We start from the raw sequence: 14,099 nt of genomic DNA on the forward strand, positions 1-14,099 counted from the left end.
TCCTGTTCAGAACTTTCAGTCAGCAGTATATCATCAACATATAAACATACCAGAGTCATATTTCCTTCAGAAGTATGCTGAACATAGACACCGTACTCCATCTCACATTTCTGAAAGCCTTGCCTCTTGAAAAATGAATCAATCTTCAGATTCCAAGCTCTGGGCGTTTGTTTCAATCCATATAGAGCTTTGTATAATCTGTACACCATCCCTTCCTGATTCTTTTTCACAAATCCAGGAGGTTGTGACACGTAAACTTCTTCTTCTAATGGACCGTTCAGAAATGCAGATTTTACATCTAAATGCATCAGAGGCCAATTCCTGTTAGCAGCTATTGCAATCACCATTCTGATTGTTTTATGTCTTGCTACAGGTGCAAACACTTCAGAGTAATCCAGCCCAGGTTTCTGTAGAAATCCTCTGGCTACCAACCTTGCTTTATGTTTGCCAATTGAACCATCTGGCTTTAACTTCTGTTTGAAAACCCATCTGACGCTGATGGCTTTCTTGTCTTTTGGAAGTTCTGTCAGCTTCCAAGTCTTGTTTCTCTCTATAGCATCAAGTTCTTCTTTCATGGCCTTCAACCAGAGCTTCTGCTTAAGAGCCTCTTCTGTACTTATGGGTTCAGAGTCTACTAACATGGCACACTGAATAACTTCTCCTTCAGAGTCTACTTCAGTGTCTTGCAGCATGTCAAATTCTGCATATCTTCTGGGGATGTTTCTGATTCTTTGTGGTCTCTGAACTTGTTCAGAGTCTTGAGCTTCAGAGTTTCTAGCTTCAGATGGTTGACTTCCTCCAGAGCTTTGACCATCTTCAGAGGCTGGCATATTTCCAGAGTCTGAATTGCCACCAGAATCTGGATTACCATCAGAGTCTGGGTCATCAGAGTCTGGATCATCAGAGTTTGGATCATCAGAGTCACCTTCATCTTCTGAGTCTTCTCCAGAGTCAGAATCACTATCAGAATCAACGTCAGAGTTTACTCCAACTTCAGAAATTCTTAATTCTGACCTTTCTTCAGAAGTTCTAACATCAGAATCAGATTGAGACTTATCCCAATTCCAAACTTCTGATTCCTTCACAATCACATCTCTGCTGAATTCAATTTTGTTGGTTTCTGGACAATAGAGCTTGTATGCACCTGTACTGTGGTACCCTATCAGAATCATCACTTTACTTCTATCATCCAGCTTCTGTCTTCTGGCTTCTGGAACATGTTTATAGCAAACAGAACCAAACACCTTCAGATGACTAACACTTTGCTTATCTCCAATCCACTTCTGTATTGGAACTATTTCCTTCAACTTCTTCGTAGGACATCGGTTGAGTACATACGTTGCAGTGGCAACAGCTTCTCCCCAGAGCTTCTGAGGAAGCTTCTTCTCCTTTAGCATGCTTCTTACCATATCAAGCAAAGTGCGGTTTCTCCTTTCAGCAAGACCATTGTGTTGAGGGGTATAAGGAGCAGTAACCTCATGCTCAATTCCATTCTCCTCACAGAACTTCTGGAACTCTTTGGAGTTATACTCACCTCCACCGTCAGTTCTAAGAATCTTCAACTTCTGACCACTCTGATTCTCAGCCTTCATTCTGAACTTCTTGAATTCATCAAACACCTCGTGTTTAAACTTAATAAGGGATACCCATGTCATTCTTGTGAATTCATCAACAAATAACACAAAGTATTTATTCCCTCCAATCGATGCTACTGGAAATGGACCACACACATCAGAATGTACAACTCCCAAGGCATGTTTTGCTCTTGGAGCAGTTTCTGACGCAAATGGCAATCGTGGTTGTTTTCCTTCCATGCAAACTTTGCATGACTTTTCAGGCTTCTTAATTGCAGGAATTCCATGTACCAACTTCTTTGAATTCAGATGTTTTAAGCTTCTGAAATTCAAATGACCAAATCTTCTGTGCCACAGCTCACTCTCCTTCTCAGCACTTGTTGCACTAAGACATTCTAAGTCTGCAGTTCTGACATTCACCTTGAATGTTCTATTCCTTCCCTGTTCTGACTCCATAATCAACTTCTGATTGCAGTCATACAGCTTCAGAAGATTGTCCTTCATGGTAACTGAAAAACCTTTCTCAATTAATTGTCCCACACTCATCAGATTGCTTCTGATGCCAGGTACATACCACACGTTCTGAATCAATGCTGTTTTCCCATTGTTCAGAATCACTCTGACATTTCCCATACCTTCTGCATTAAGATATTTGTCATCAGCACATCTGATCTTTGTCCTCTTTTCAGAGTCAAAGTCAACCAGCCATTTCTTGTTTCCAGTAAGATGATTTGAACAGCCAGTGTCCATATACCACCAGTCTATCAGATCCATATCATCAGATTCAGAGGCCATCAATAGCACAGATTCGTCATCAGAACTTCTGGCTATATTTGCTTCTTCTGATTTTCTCTCCTTGTTTGACCAACAGTCTCTAGCAAAATGACCAAACTTCTTACAGCAGTAACATTGGATTTTCTTCTTGTCATACTTCTCTTTTCCCTTCTGAGCATTCTTTTGTCTATCAGAGGTTGAGCTTTCTGACTTCTGACCACCATCAGATCTTCTCCTGGCTTCTGACTGCTTCTGATACCTCCTATCAGAAGTTGCTTTCAGAGCCTGCTGCTCTACTTCCCTTTCAGAAGTTCTCTCAGTTAAGCGCAACTCTTGCGCTTCTAGACTGCTCTGCAGCTCTTCAATTCTTATGGTGCTCAGATCTTTGGAATGTTCTATTGCTACCACAATGTAATCAAATTGACAGGTAAGGGATCTCAATACCTTCTCCATGATTGTTTCTTCAGAAAGAGTTTCTCCACACGCTTTCATCTCATTAGTGATCAGGATCACTCTGGAGATGTATTCAGAAACTTTCTCATTATTCTTCATGTTGAGATTCTCATATTGCTTTCTCAAGGACTGAAGCTTCACCTTCTTCACTGATGCGTCACCACCATAACATCTAACCAGTGTGTCCCACGCAGCCTTTGCTGTCGTTGAATCTGCAATCTTCTCAAACACATTTACATCAACACATTGATGAATGAAGAACAATGCTTTCTGATCCTTCTTCCTTACTTCCTTCTGCGCGTTTTTCTGTTCATCCGTCGCATCTGCTGCTACCGGAACATAACCATCAGTGACAAGATCTAGAACATCTTGAGCACCGAACAGTACACGCATTTGGATCATCCAACGATTCCAGTTTTTACCGTCAAATACTGGAAGTTTGGTGTTCATGTTGCCGTTTCCGTTCATCTTTCTACCTTGCACAGTACACTCAGATTTCTCACACAGTGTTTCCCAACCCACAGAATTAAAATTCTGATCAGATTTTGTTCAAGATTCAACACGAATCTAAGAATCAAAATCAAACACACAAGACCTCACGTTCACTCGTGTTTCCCGTGTTTCCCAATGAATCCGAACCGGAGCTCTAGATACCAATTGTTGGTGCAAAGGTAGAATGAAAGATGAATATTCTATTCAGAGAATGACGGCTACAAACATGATAAAAGTTACAATGATTGTCACCCTATTTATAAGCTAAAACTAGGGTTACTAGAATATAATAAAATACTAAAATACCCTCTAACAAACTTAGGGGCTAAGAAAATAATATAATTAATAAATATGAATTACTTCTAATAGAGATCACTCCTGGACAACGTTAGATGGAAAATCATCTGTTGTTCCATCCTTGCAAATGGGGTTGAGGCATATGATCTTTCTAATTACTTCAATGGTTACCATGACTCCTTCATAAGTGTTTACCGTTGTTTTTGGTAAATCAAATCAAAAGTTTTAATTCACTTACATGATTAAACTCGAAAAAATTCTAAGGACATATTGTTCAAAAGAGATTAAAGTGTCAATGCTTGGAAATTAAACGTTTAAATATGGGGTAACTAGATAGAAACTTCAAAAGTAAAGTGAAGAATTTCATTAATAATAATGTAAATGAAAGGAAATGATAAAATCAATCGAATAAAATGCTTGAGTTAAAAATGAGATGCAGATTCATACATTTTCTCACAAAGTCACTATCTTTGTAACTTGGATGTTTGAATTTTATAGAGGACAATAATGAAAAATATGAACCCTTGTTACAAAGATTAAACTGACTTATATACATGTACATCAGTAACCGTCGACAACGGTCAAATTTCCAACATTCGACACATACACTGCTACATGGATTTTTCCCTCTACTTTGCTTCCACTTGTCTCCCGTTCTTGAACAACTGCAAAATTTCCACTGTTGTCGAGAACAACTTCATGCCTTCTAACTACCTCTATCAAAAATCCTTAGTCAAATCTTGTAATCTCGGGGTCGAACCATGCTTCAGCTATTTGTGTTTAGCACGTGTTTCCATTTCCCATCCTTACTCCTGTCGAATATGTCAAATCACTGGAACCTTTTCGAGATTATGAACATGTTTTGAAGATAGAGTGATCATAATATTATGGATCTATTCTTGAGATTCTTTAAAACCATACTTAGTGTGTTTCAGTGCAGGTTGAGTCGAAAACACTGTCTAAGAATAAGTTATCACATTCTTTAGAAAAATACATATAATGGTTAAAGATTGATGCCCCTGAACAACCTACCATGATTGGGCGGATGCCGAGGGTTCCCCAATCCGTATCAAGACATACGGGACGTGCAAACCTCTTTTGTCGTATTGTCGGGTTCCACGCCTCCTTCTAGCACCAATGTTCCAGTCGACATAAAGTTTACGTCATTGCGGCTATAAGGTATTGTTCACTATGGGTGTGTGAACCCTCACGACTTTGTCCTTTAGAAAAGGTGCCTCAATCTATATAGGTCAATGACAATAATAATTATTTATATGTTCATGCAGTGAAGTTCATTTGTTACTGGCGGATTGGGGGCAGTGTAGCGTCTAGGGCAATCAACCATTGTCCGACCTGTTGCGTCAACTACTTCTTTCTAGAGGAGATAACAATGAAATATGAACTACAACTCTTCTATCTATTTGATCTGTGATTGGCTCCTGCGGATTTATTGCCTCTCATTAGCGAGTGCTAAGATTGACATGCTGGTCTTTCATGTTGTGCCAAATTATGCGCTCGTAGTCTTATGCCTCTGGTTGCCTTCCACATGTTTCACAGATCCTCCTTGATGTCCATGGCGGTCGTAGGTCGATGAGACGTTTTGGCTAAGAGAAATTATTCTAAGGAGAGAGACACTTGGAAGGGTAACTACCATGTGGTTGTTCATAATTGGTCTTGACTCCAAGAGAAATGTCTGATTTAGAAAGAGATGGCTCGGTTATTCGACCTTCAGAAGGAGGCAGTTACCCACGACCCCCTTTACTATGGCCACGAAGGTGTCCGAGTTACGATCATATTAGGAGGTTAAATATAAAGCTCTTGAAGAGGCAAACGCTTCTCTAGGGACACTGACCTCTCAATTGACCATGGTTGAAGGCACCTTGTGTAACATTCCGATATTTTTATATACAATATATTTATCTTTTTAGTAAGTTTTATTATTTATTCAATTTAATCATTAATATTGGGTGTCAATATTATATTTTTTATTTTAATATTTTAATAATTTTATAAATTTAATAGTATTTAAATATATAATTTTTTTTTATAAATGAACAAAAATAGATAAGTGAATGTGTATGTAATTTAATTAAAATATGTGTTAGAAATAAAGGGGTGTGAGTTAATAAGTAAATAGGTTAAGCCTATGGGTCAATTGACTAAAAAAAAGAAAAATAAAACTATTTTGCATTAGCTACAGTGACGCTACACTCTATAGTGGCTATGTTTCAGCAACACACATATTCATCAACCTTAAGTATGGAGAAGAAGAAATTTCGATTCAGGAATCAAACCAGCTGTCAAAAAAACATTCTATGTTTCGTTCCGAATTTTAGTATATTATATTTATCAACTTATTATTTAAGTTCTATATTAATTTCATTTTCAACCTTCTTTTACCCCGTTTAAAATATCATTTTCTCAGTTTGATTAATATTATCTTCATCAATGTAACTCCAATTTGTGCAAAACCAACGCCAAAGTGATCAGGTGAACTTAATTGGTATTCTCCTCAAGTTTAGTTTCTACTTTAGGGTAATTTTATTTTACCTAATTTATAAATTGGCACTTTTAGTGTATTTAAATATTCTATTTTTAATCTTTATTCATAAATGATCGAAAACGAAACGATTGGAGGATGAGGAGTGAAGAGAGCAAAAATTCTTCAAGTGGCCTCGAATTAATATGTGAAAGCATGCTTATATGCGATTGGAAATAAAAGTTTCTAAGGTAAGGGAACTTCCCCATACTGATTATAAAGAAACTAATAGTTAGGTATTATAGAATAAATATATACAATGAAGAATTATTCTAAAAAGAAAAGAGAATTAAAGTATAGTTTTATTCGATAAATTTTAATCCTTATTAAAATTATGAATACTAGTTTTATATACTATATTTTTGGGTATGATGATGTGATGTGAATGAAACTTTGTGTTGTTTGTTATTCTTTATTTTATGTGCGGCCACGACGTGAATCAAATGAATTGTTCTAGTTAAAATTTATTAAAAACTTGAAATCAAATATTTGGAGATAAATGATTTTATGAAACAAATTTTAAAATGATGTAATTTAATGAGAGTGTGGAAGGTATATCAGTGTATTTCATGGTATATGCATCTTTTGCCTATGCGGCTGGTTGACTATATGGTGGGTTGCCAGTGGCCATATATTTTTCTCATTGCTTTGAGTGTATTTTGTGTGATAGTTTTATATCCCGGTCATTTAGATTTAGGAGTACGAATATTCACACGTAGAGATATTTGTTAAAAAATGATTTTTGTGGATTTTATTTATCTTAATCTTATATGTTTTGTATAATTTGTTTCATAATCCCGTATTGTATGTTTTGTTTGATTTGATATGGATGATGGAAGATTGATCCCTTACAAACCAACATTTTAGATACAATTGATTTAGAGATATGAAGTAAGCTTGATGTGATGTTATGCATGGTTGAGGGAATAAAAAGCGGGTCAAGGAGTGAACGACTTATATTAAGAAATTTACGGCAATGAAGAGGAGAGTTAATGATGTTATCAATGAGGGTCTTTAAACCATCTTCGGAGCCTTCATATATGCGGTCAATCAGGTGGATTTGCTGTGTTTGGGCACTCAAGTTCCCCTGGTCTGAGTTGGACCCAAAGAAAGTGGTTCGGGAGAGCGTCATAGTCGGAGATGAGGATGCCCCTAGAGGAGGTCATGTTGAATGATTTGTCATGTCTTGATTTGTCCTGCGTACATTTGCTCTTCTTTTGGATTTGTAATGAAATTATTATTATATTAGTTAAACATTCTTCTTGCTTTGAGTTGTTTTCTTTCAAATTTGACACTTTTGGAGTTGATTTTGCTCTGTGCTTCCTATTCCCTGAGAGCTAATGTAATTTATGGTGCCTCTTCACTATTTGTGTCATTTGTGGGGAACTGGTGTAACTCTTTGGCATCTCTCTGTTACCTGTTCCATTTAGAAACACGTGTAAGTCTTCAACATCGTTGGGGACTGCCCTTGCCCAAGAGTTTGATCATTTCTCTTGCCTCCAACTTTGATCTTACTTCAAGGTTGGCATCTCCAAGCTCCGCTTCCTATGTACTTGGAATGGCTAGCTCCTAAAAGAGAGGGGGGGGGGGGGAGCCAACTGCGACTTAATGCACTTTATTTTTTTGACCCTGCTCTACAAAGGGGGTAGCTTACACCATTTTTATAGAGATTATAATGTTATTCATATCAAATATTTTCTTATCAGGAAAAAAATAAATGATTCAAATTTTAAAATTTTTTTTCTAACAAATATATTTTAACATTGAGTTTTATTATTTTAGTATTTTGTGTGACAGTTTTATATCCCGGTCATTTAGATTTAGGAGTACGAATATTCACACGTAGAGATATTTGTTAAAAAATGATTTTCTCACAAAGACGCAGATTCATACATTTTCTCACAAAGTCACTATTTCTGTAACTTGGATGTTTGAATTCGATAGAGGACAATAATGAAAAATGCAAACCCTTGTTACAAAGATTAAACAACTTATATACATGTACATCAATATCCGCTTACAACGGTCAAATTTCCAACATTCGACACATAAACTGCTACGTGGATTTTTGCCCTCTACTTTGCTTCCAGGTGTCTTCTGTTCTTGAACTACTGCAAAACTGCAGATGCTATCGAGAACAACTTCATGCCTTCCAACCATGCTTCAGCTATTTGTGTTTAGCATGTATTTCCACTTCCCATCTCTACTCTTGTAAAATATGTAAAATCACTGAAACCTTTTCGAGATTCTGAACATGTTTTGAAGATAGAGTGATCCTAATCTTATGGATCTATTTTTAAGGTTCTTTCAAACCATACTTAGTGGGTTTCAGTGCAGGTTGAATCGAAAATCAAGGGCTAACAATAAGTTATCACATTCTTCAGAAAAATACATATAATGGTTAAAGATTGATGCCCATGAACAACCTACCAGGATTGGGCGGATGCCGAGGGTTCCCCCATCCGTATTAAGCACTCATATTGGACATGCAAACCTTTTTTTATCGTATTGTCGGGTTCCACGCCTCCTTCTAGCGGCAATGTTCTAGACGACATGAAGTTCGCGCCATTGCGGCTATAAGGTATTGTTCACTATGGGTGTGTGAACCCTCACGTCTTTGTCCTTTAGAAATAGTACCTCAATCTATATAGGTCAACGACAGTAATAATTATTTCAATGTTCATGTAGTGAAGTTCATTCGTTACTGGTGGATCGGGGGCAGTGTAGTGTCTAGTGCAGTCAACCACTATCCGACCTATAATATCAACTACTTCTTTTTAGAGGGGATAACAATGATATGCGAATTGTGACTCTTCTACCTATATGATTTGTGACCTGCTCCTGCGGATTTATTGCTTCCCACTAGCGAGTGTTGAGATTGACATGTTGGTCTTTCATGTCGTGCTGAATTATGCGCTCGTAGTCTTATGCCCCCTAGTTGTTCTGAGGAATGTTGAACCTCTAAGATTTTCATTGTTTCTTGGCATTTCCGTTACTGCAAAAGTATTGTTTTTCAAAAACATTGTGCTAAGGGTCCTGTCAGTCCTTTCGTGACTTCGAAATGTTTGACTTCACTTTGTGATCTCCTCCTTTCTCGTTCTGCTAATACTAAGTGAAGGAAATTCAATTGGGGAAACTCCTCTTTACATAGTGATTTTCTTTTGGCCTCATTAACACTGGGAATTGGAAATGTTGTTGAGTCTGAAGATTCGCACTAACTTTTGCATCATACAAAATTTGATCGTGGAAATTCACGAGAATCAAAAGCTGATTCTCATAGACCACACCATTGTTCTAGATCGAAATCAGAATTATGTGTGAGTTGCGATTATATACTTATGATGAGGTGTTACAAGCCTCTAGTATAGTGTAACAGAAGAGTGAACCTACAAAATTAGCACTTGAATGCTCAAGTAAACGAACAAATCCAAAAATAAATAGAGTGAAGTGTAAAAAGTGTGTACCTTAAATTTTACACATGTAATAGTATATATAAACCTGACATAATTATTTAATGAGTCTTGTTCTAGTTCAGCAAATGAACTTTCTTTATTTAGGCGTTTGACGGATCCAAAATACCAAATAATCCCTTCTTCACTACACAAACACAAGTCCACTTGTAACAAAAGTATACTTCATCATTTCATCGAGATTTTTTATTTTCAACAAAACAACATGCAAAAAGAAGGAAATATGATCTCAACACCAAATATGGAATCATATCACCAAAGTTTCGATTACGAGAACCTCTTACTCCTTACAAGAACAATTTTAAAATAAAAAACTATCGTATTGTCACATAAGCCTATATCATAACCGATTTGGAAAATAGAATCAAATAATCAATTCTTATATGAGGTCAAGTGGATACTAATGCATGTTTTCGTTTTGTCATAAAAAAATAACTAACACGGTTTATACAACGTGTAGGCGGTAGAAAGCCCTATGAGAATGAGTCGGCTAAAGGATATTAGCCACGTGTTGTGATTTGATTCTTTAACCAAAAAACAAAACAAAAAAGAAAGCAGATTTGAAAGATTAAAAAGCATATAGAACTATAGTTTAGTTTACTACTTAATTTAGCAAACAAAAATAAATGAAAGGTACTATACTACTATGCTTTAGTTCAGTGATTTAGAATTATAAACTGAATTGAAGAACAATTATAGGAACAAAGAAAAAAACTATTTGGTATGTTCTGTTAGTAATAGCAGTAGTAGTAGTTTGAAGTTTGAAGCAGTGTGAATTGTGAGGAAAAAATAGAGAGAATAAAGAATAGAGAGAGATAGTGCAGTGTGTGGTATACTGGCGGGGACCTCAAGGATATCTATCGGGGTAAGGCAAAGTTGTGTTGTGGGGTCATACTATTTATTTTCAAACGTGGGTCCCACTAGTGAATTTTGGTCCTTTTGGAACTTCCTCTTTTTCTTCCTATAAATCTAACCCACACCCTATGTCTTCTTCCCCCACTCCCACTCTCTCTCTCTCTTACTCTCTCTAACTCTCTCGCTCTAGAGTTTCAATTATTCTCTGCCTCTTCATATTCCCCTTCTTCATCTCTTTGCAATTCATTCAAACACCACAGAAAGAAACAGTTTCCGAGGTTGTTCATTCAACGAACATGTTATGTTATGTTATATTATATTACCTTATTGTTGTATTAATTTCTTGACATTCTAAGGTTTAATAATGATAACTGTAATATTAATATAGCTTTTTTGGTTGGGTTTGAATGTTTGGTTTACAGTGAAAAAATGACTCAACAGAATGTGGTAGTGTCTGAGTCGAAAACCGGAATCAACGGCGGTAATACTAGTATTACCGTCGCACAGAAGCCACCGGCAGCACCCGGTGGTTACATTCCCTTTCCGAGGAGGAGAATTTTGAAGAACCTTGAAATCAATGGAGGACAGAGAATCAATATTTCCATTGATTCCATGAGAGCTTCTTCTCCAACTCATGTCAAATCAACTCCTTCTTTAGCCGAAGAATACAATTCTTGGATCGTAAGCATCATCATCATCTTCATGATTCATCATCACTATCTCTGTTTTTACACATGCAGAAACAAATAATGGATCTGATTCATATGGAACCGTTTTATCAGAGTTGTTGTTGTTGTTTTTTTCAAACAGCTTCATCATCCATCTGCATTAGACATGTTTGAGCAAATTATGGATGCGGCCAAGGGGAAACAAATTGTCATGTTTTTGGACTATGATGGTACTTTGTCGCCTATCGTCGACGACCCCGACCGCGCTTTCATGTCGGAATCGGTTAGTTAGTTAGTTAATTAGTTTTACACCGTGAATGCATAACAATTAAATCTATTCATTTTCGGTTTCTGATAAATTCTATTATCACATATTATTCAGATGAGGAAAACAGTTAGGAAACTTGCGAGATGTTTTCCTACTGCAATTGTTACTGGAAGATGCATAGACAAAGTACACTTTCACTCTTTCAAATTTCTATTTTATAAAAAGAAAAAAATAAATCTTATTTTGATTTTAATTTTATTTTCTGGAAATAATTTTCAGGTGTATAATTTTATTCGTTTGGCTGAACTATATTATGCTGGAAGCCATGGTATGGATATTAAAGGGCCAACAAAAGAGTCTAAATCCAACGAAGTAAATAAACTTTAACTAACTCTAGTTTATTATATATATTCTACATTAATATAAATTTTACATTTAAAAAAAAATTAACATTGATCATGGTTTGTAGAATGACAAAGCAGAGGAAGTTCTTTTTCAACCTGCTAGAGAATTTGTTCCTATGATAAATGAGGTAAGTCACACTCAAGAATGTCCTAATGTAATTTTTCAAAAATTATAATAAGAAAAAACTAAGTTTAATTTTTAACTTTATTAATTTTTTCAGGTGTATGAACAATTAGTTGAGAAAACAAAATCAACTCCTGGTGCTAGAATTGAGAATCATAAGTTTTGTGCCTCTGTTCATTTTAGATGTGTTGAGGAAAAGGTATATTTTTAATTATAAGTTTAAAGAAATAATTAAATAAATATTTCTGCTAGAATATTTATGATCTAAATCAAAGTTATTTTTATTGATTAACACAGAGATGGATTGAATTAGCACAGCAAGTAAAATCAGTGATAAAAGAGTATCCAAAACTTCGTCTTACACAAGGAAGAAAGGTGGGTCATAGTTTTATTTAATTTTTTACTTATAATTAATTTATTTATTTTGGGTGGTTTATATTGTGATTTAATTAGTTCAAAGGTGATTAAGACATGGATTAAGAATAATGAAATAATAGATGTCTCACTTTCAATCTCATTTGTTTAATACAGGTATTCGAGATTCGTCCCTCAATTAAATGGGACAAGGGCAAGGCTTTAGAATTTTTGTTAGAGTCACTTGGTGAGTTAATTTTAATCTTTGTCACAATCAAACATAATAATTAATTAATTAATTAATTACACAAACTTATAAATAAAGTACTGTTCATGGTCTTTAATTAGTTGGATAATTCTTCAAACTATTTGACCATTACAAAGAATTAAGAGGGTGACACCTACACCCTCGTGGGATTAGTTTATTGATTTAACACTAATTTTTTAATTAGTCCTTTAATTAAGTAACTAATAAATCGTTTTCAACAGGATTTGCCAACTGTAACGATGTGTTTCCTGTTTATATTGGTGATGATAGAACCGATGAAGATGCATTCAAGGTATCCAATGATGTTAATGGTTTTTTCTAATCAATTTTTTATTTCTTAATCAAGTAGTATATTTTAACTTTTTGTTAACTATTTTGGATAATTAACCAACTAATTATTTTATCTTAAACAGAAATTAAGAGACAGAGGACAAGGTTTTGGAATTCTGGTCTCTAAATTTCCAAAAGAAACTACTGCTTCTTACACTCTACAAGAACCCAATGAGGCAAGCATAATTTAATTAATTAATTAATTAAACACTATATTATTTATACATTTATTAAATATATATATATTTATTAATTTATTTATTTAATTTCATGCAGGTTATGGATTTTCTGAAACGTTTGGTGGAGTGGAAAAAATTATCTACAAAATCACGTTCTAGGGTATAGATGAAGACAAGACATTGTACATCTCTACCAGCTATAAAATACATGACCTTTTTTTTATATATTTTATTTTTGTTTTGTTCAGATTAGGACATAGAGCAAAAATTGTATGAAAAAAAAGAAAAGAAAGACAAAAATGTTTTTCTGAGTTTGAAGCTCGAATGTCTAAATTGATGTAATTAGGTAGTAAGTTAGTACTGGAAAAAAATATGTACTAACCATCAGATAATGTAATTCTGGAAGGGTTAAAATTTGTACTCTTTTATAATATTATAATTAAATATTATGTATTTATAATTAAATTTATGGACCCACAGTGTAGTTTAATTGCATGCTCGTACGAATGGATTTGTTGTTTTGTGGTCATGAGACTTTGAAAATATCGATGTTAAGTACCATTTGTTCCAGAAATTATGAAGAAGAAAAAAAAATTATTTGGATGTATTCTTATGACTAGTATAGCTAGAAAAGAATCTAGAAGTTGATTAATGTTAAACCGTTTGGCTGCTTCTGGTACTAAGAGTTTTGAATTATGATTTTTTTTTAAACCTAATAAAATGAACTCATTTGTTAAGCTGTTCTTTTCTTTTGTTATGCAAAATGAAAAATATATTATGCTTCATCTGGTTTTAAAAATAAAAAATATTTAGGTGAACAAAACTTAATATATATATATATATATATATATATATATATATATATATATATATATATATATATATATTATATATATATATATATATATATATATATATATATATATATATATATATATATATATATATATATATATATATATATATATATATATATATATATATATATATATATATATATATATATATATATATATATGAATAAAATCTATAAATAATTGAGTTTTGTTT

General features: G+C 34.4%; 1 protein-coding gene across 1 annotated transcript; it reads left to right on the top strand.

Moving 5' to 3' along the window:
• Positions 1-10,598: 10,598 nt before the first annotated feature.
• On the top strand, positions 10,599-13,514 carry LOC127106470 (probable trehalose-phosphate phosphatase J). Its single transcript, XM_051043758.1, has 12 exons — positions 10,599-10,732; positions 10,877-11,135; positions 11,265-11,405; positions 11,505-11,576; positions 11,670-11,762; positions 11,860-11,922; positions 12,016-12,117; positions 12,216-12,293; positions 12,450-12,519; positions 12,762-12,832; positions 12,954-13,046; positions 13,147-13,514. Exons 2-12 carry the CDS (start codon positions 10,884-10,886, stop codon positions 13,213-13,215), a joined length of 1,104 nt encoding a protein of 367 aa, XP_050899715.1. The 5' UTR covers positions 10,599-10,732; positions 10,877-10,883; the 3' UTR covers positions 13,216-13,514.
• The last annotated feature ends 585 nt before the right edge of the window (positions 13,515-14,099 follow it).

Source organism: Lathyrus oleraceus, chromosome 7 (genome assembly GCF_024323335.1).
Source record: "Lathyrus oleraceus cultivar Zhongwan6 chromosome 7, CAAS_Psat_ZW6_1.0, whole genome shotgun sequence".
NCBI classification, from domain to species: Eukaryota; Viridiplantae; Streptophyta; class Magnoliopsida; order Fabales; family Fabaceae; genus Lathyrus; species Lathyrus oleraceus.

What these genes read in the sequence shown, in the direction of transcription:
- LOC127106470 (XM_051043758.1), top strand. Translation starts at nt 10,884, where the DNA reads ATGACTCAACAGAATGTGGTAGTGTCTGAGTCGAAAACCGGAATCAAC. An exon ending in AAGAATACAATTCTTGGATC is followed by an intron (nt 11,136 to 11,264) that starts GTAAGCATCATC and finishes TTTTTCAAACAG; the next exon opens with CTTCATCATCCATCTGCATT. An exon ending in TTGTTCCTATGATAAATGAG is followed by an intron (nt 11,923 to 12,015) that starts GTAAGTCACACT and finishes TAATTTTTTCAG; the next exon opens with GTGTATGAACAATTAGTTGA.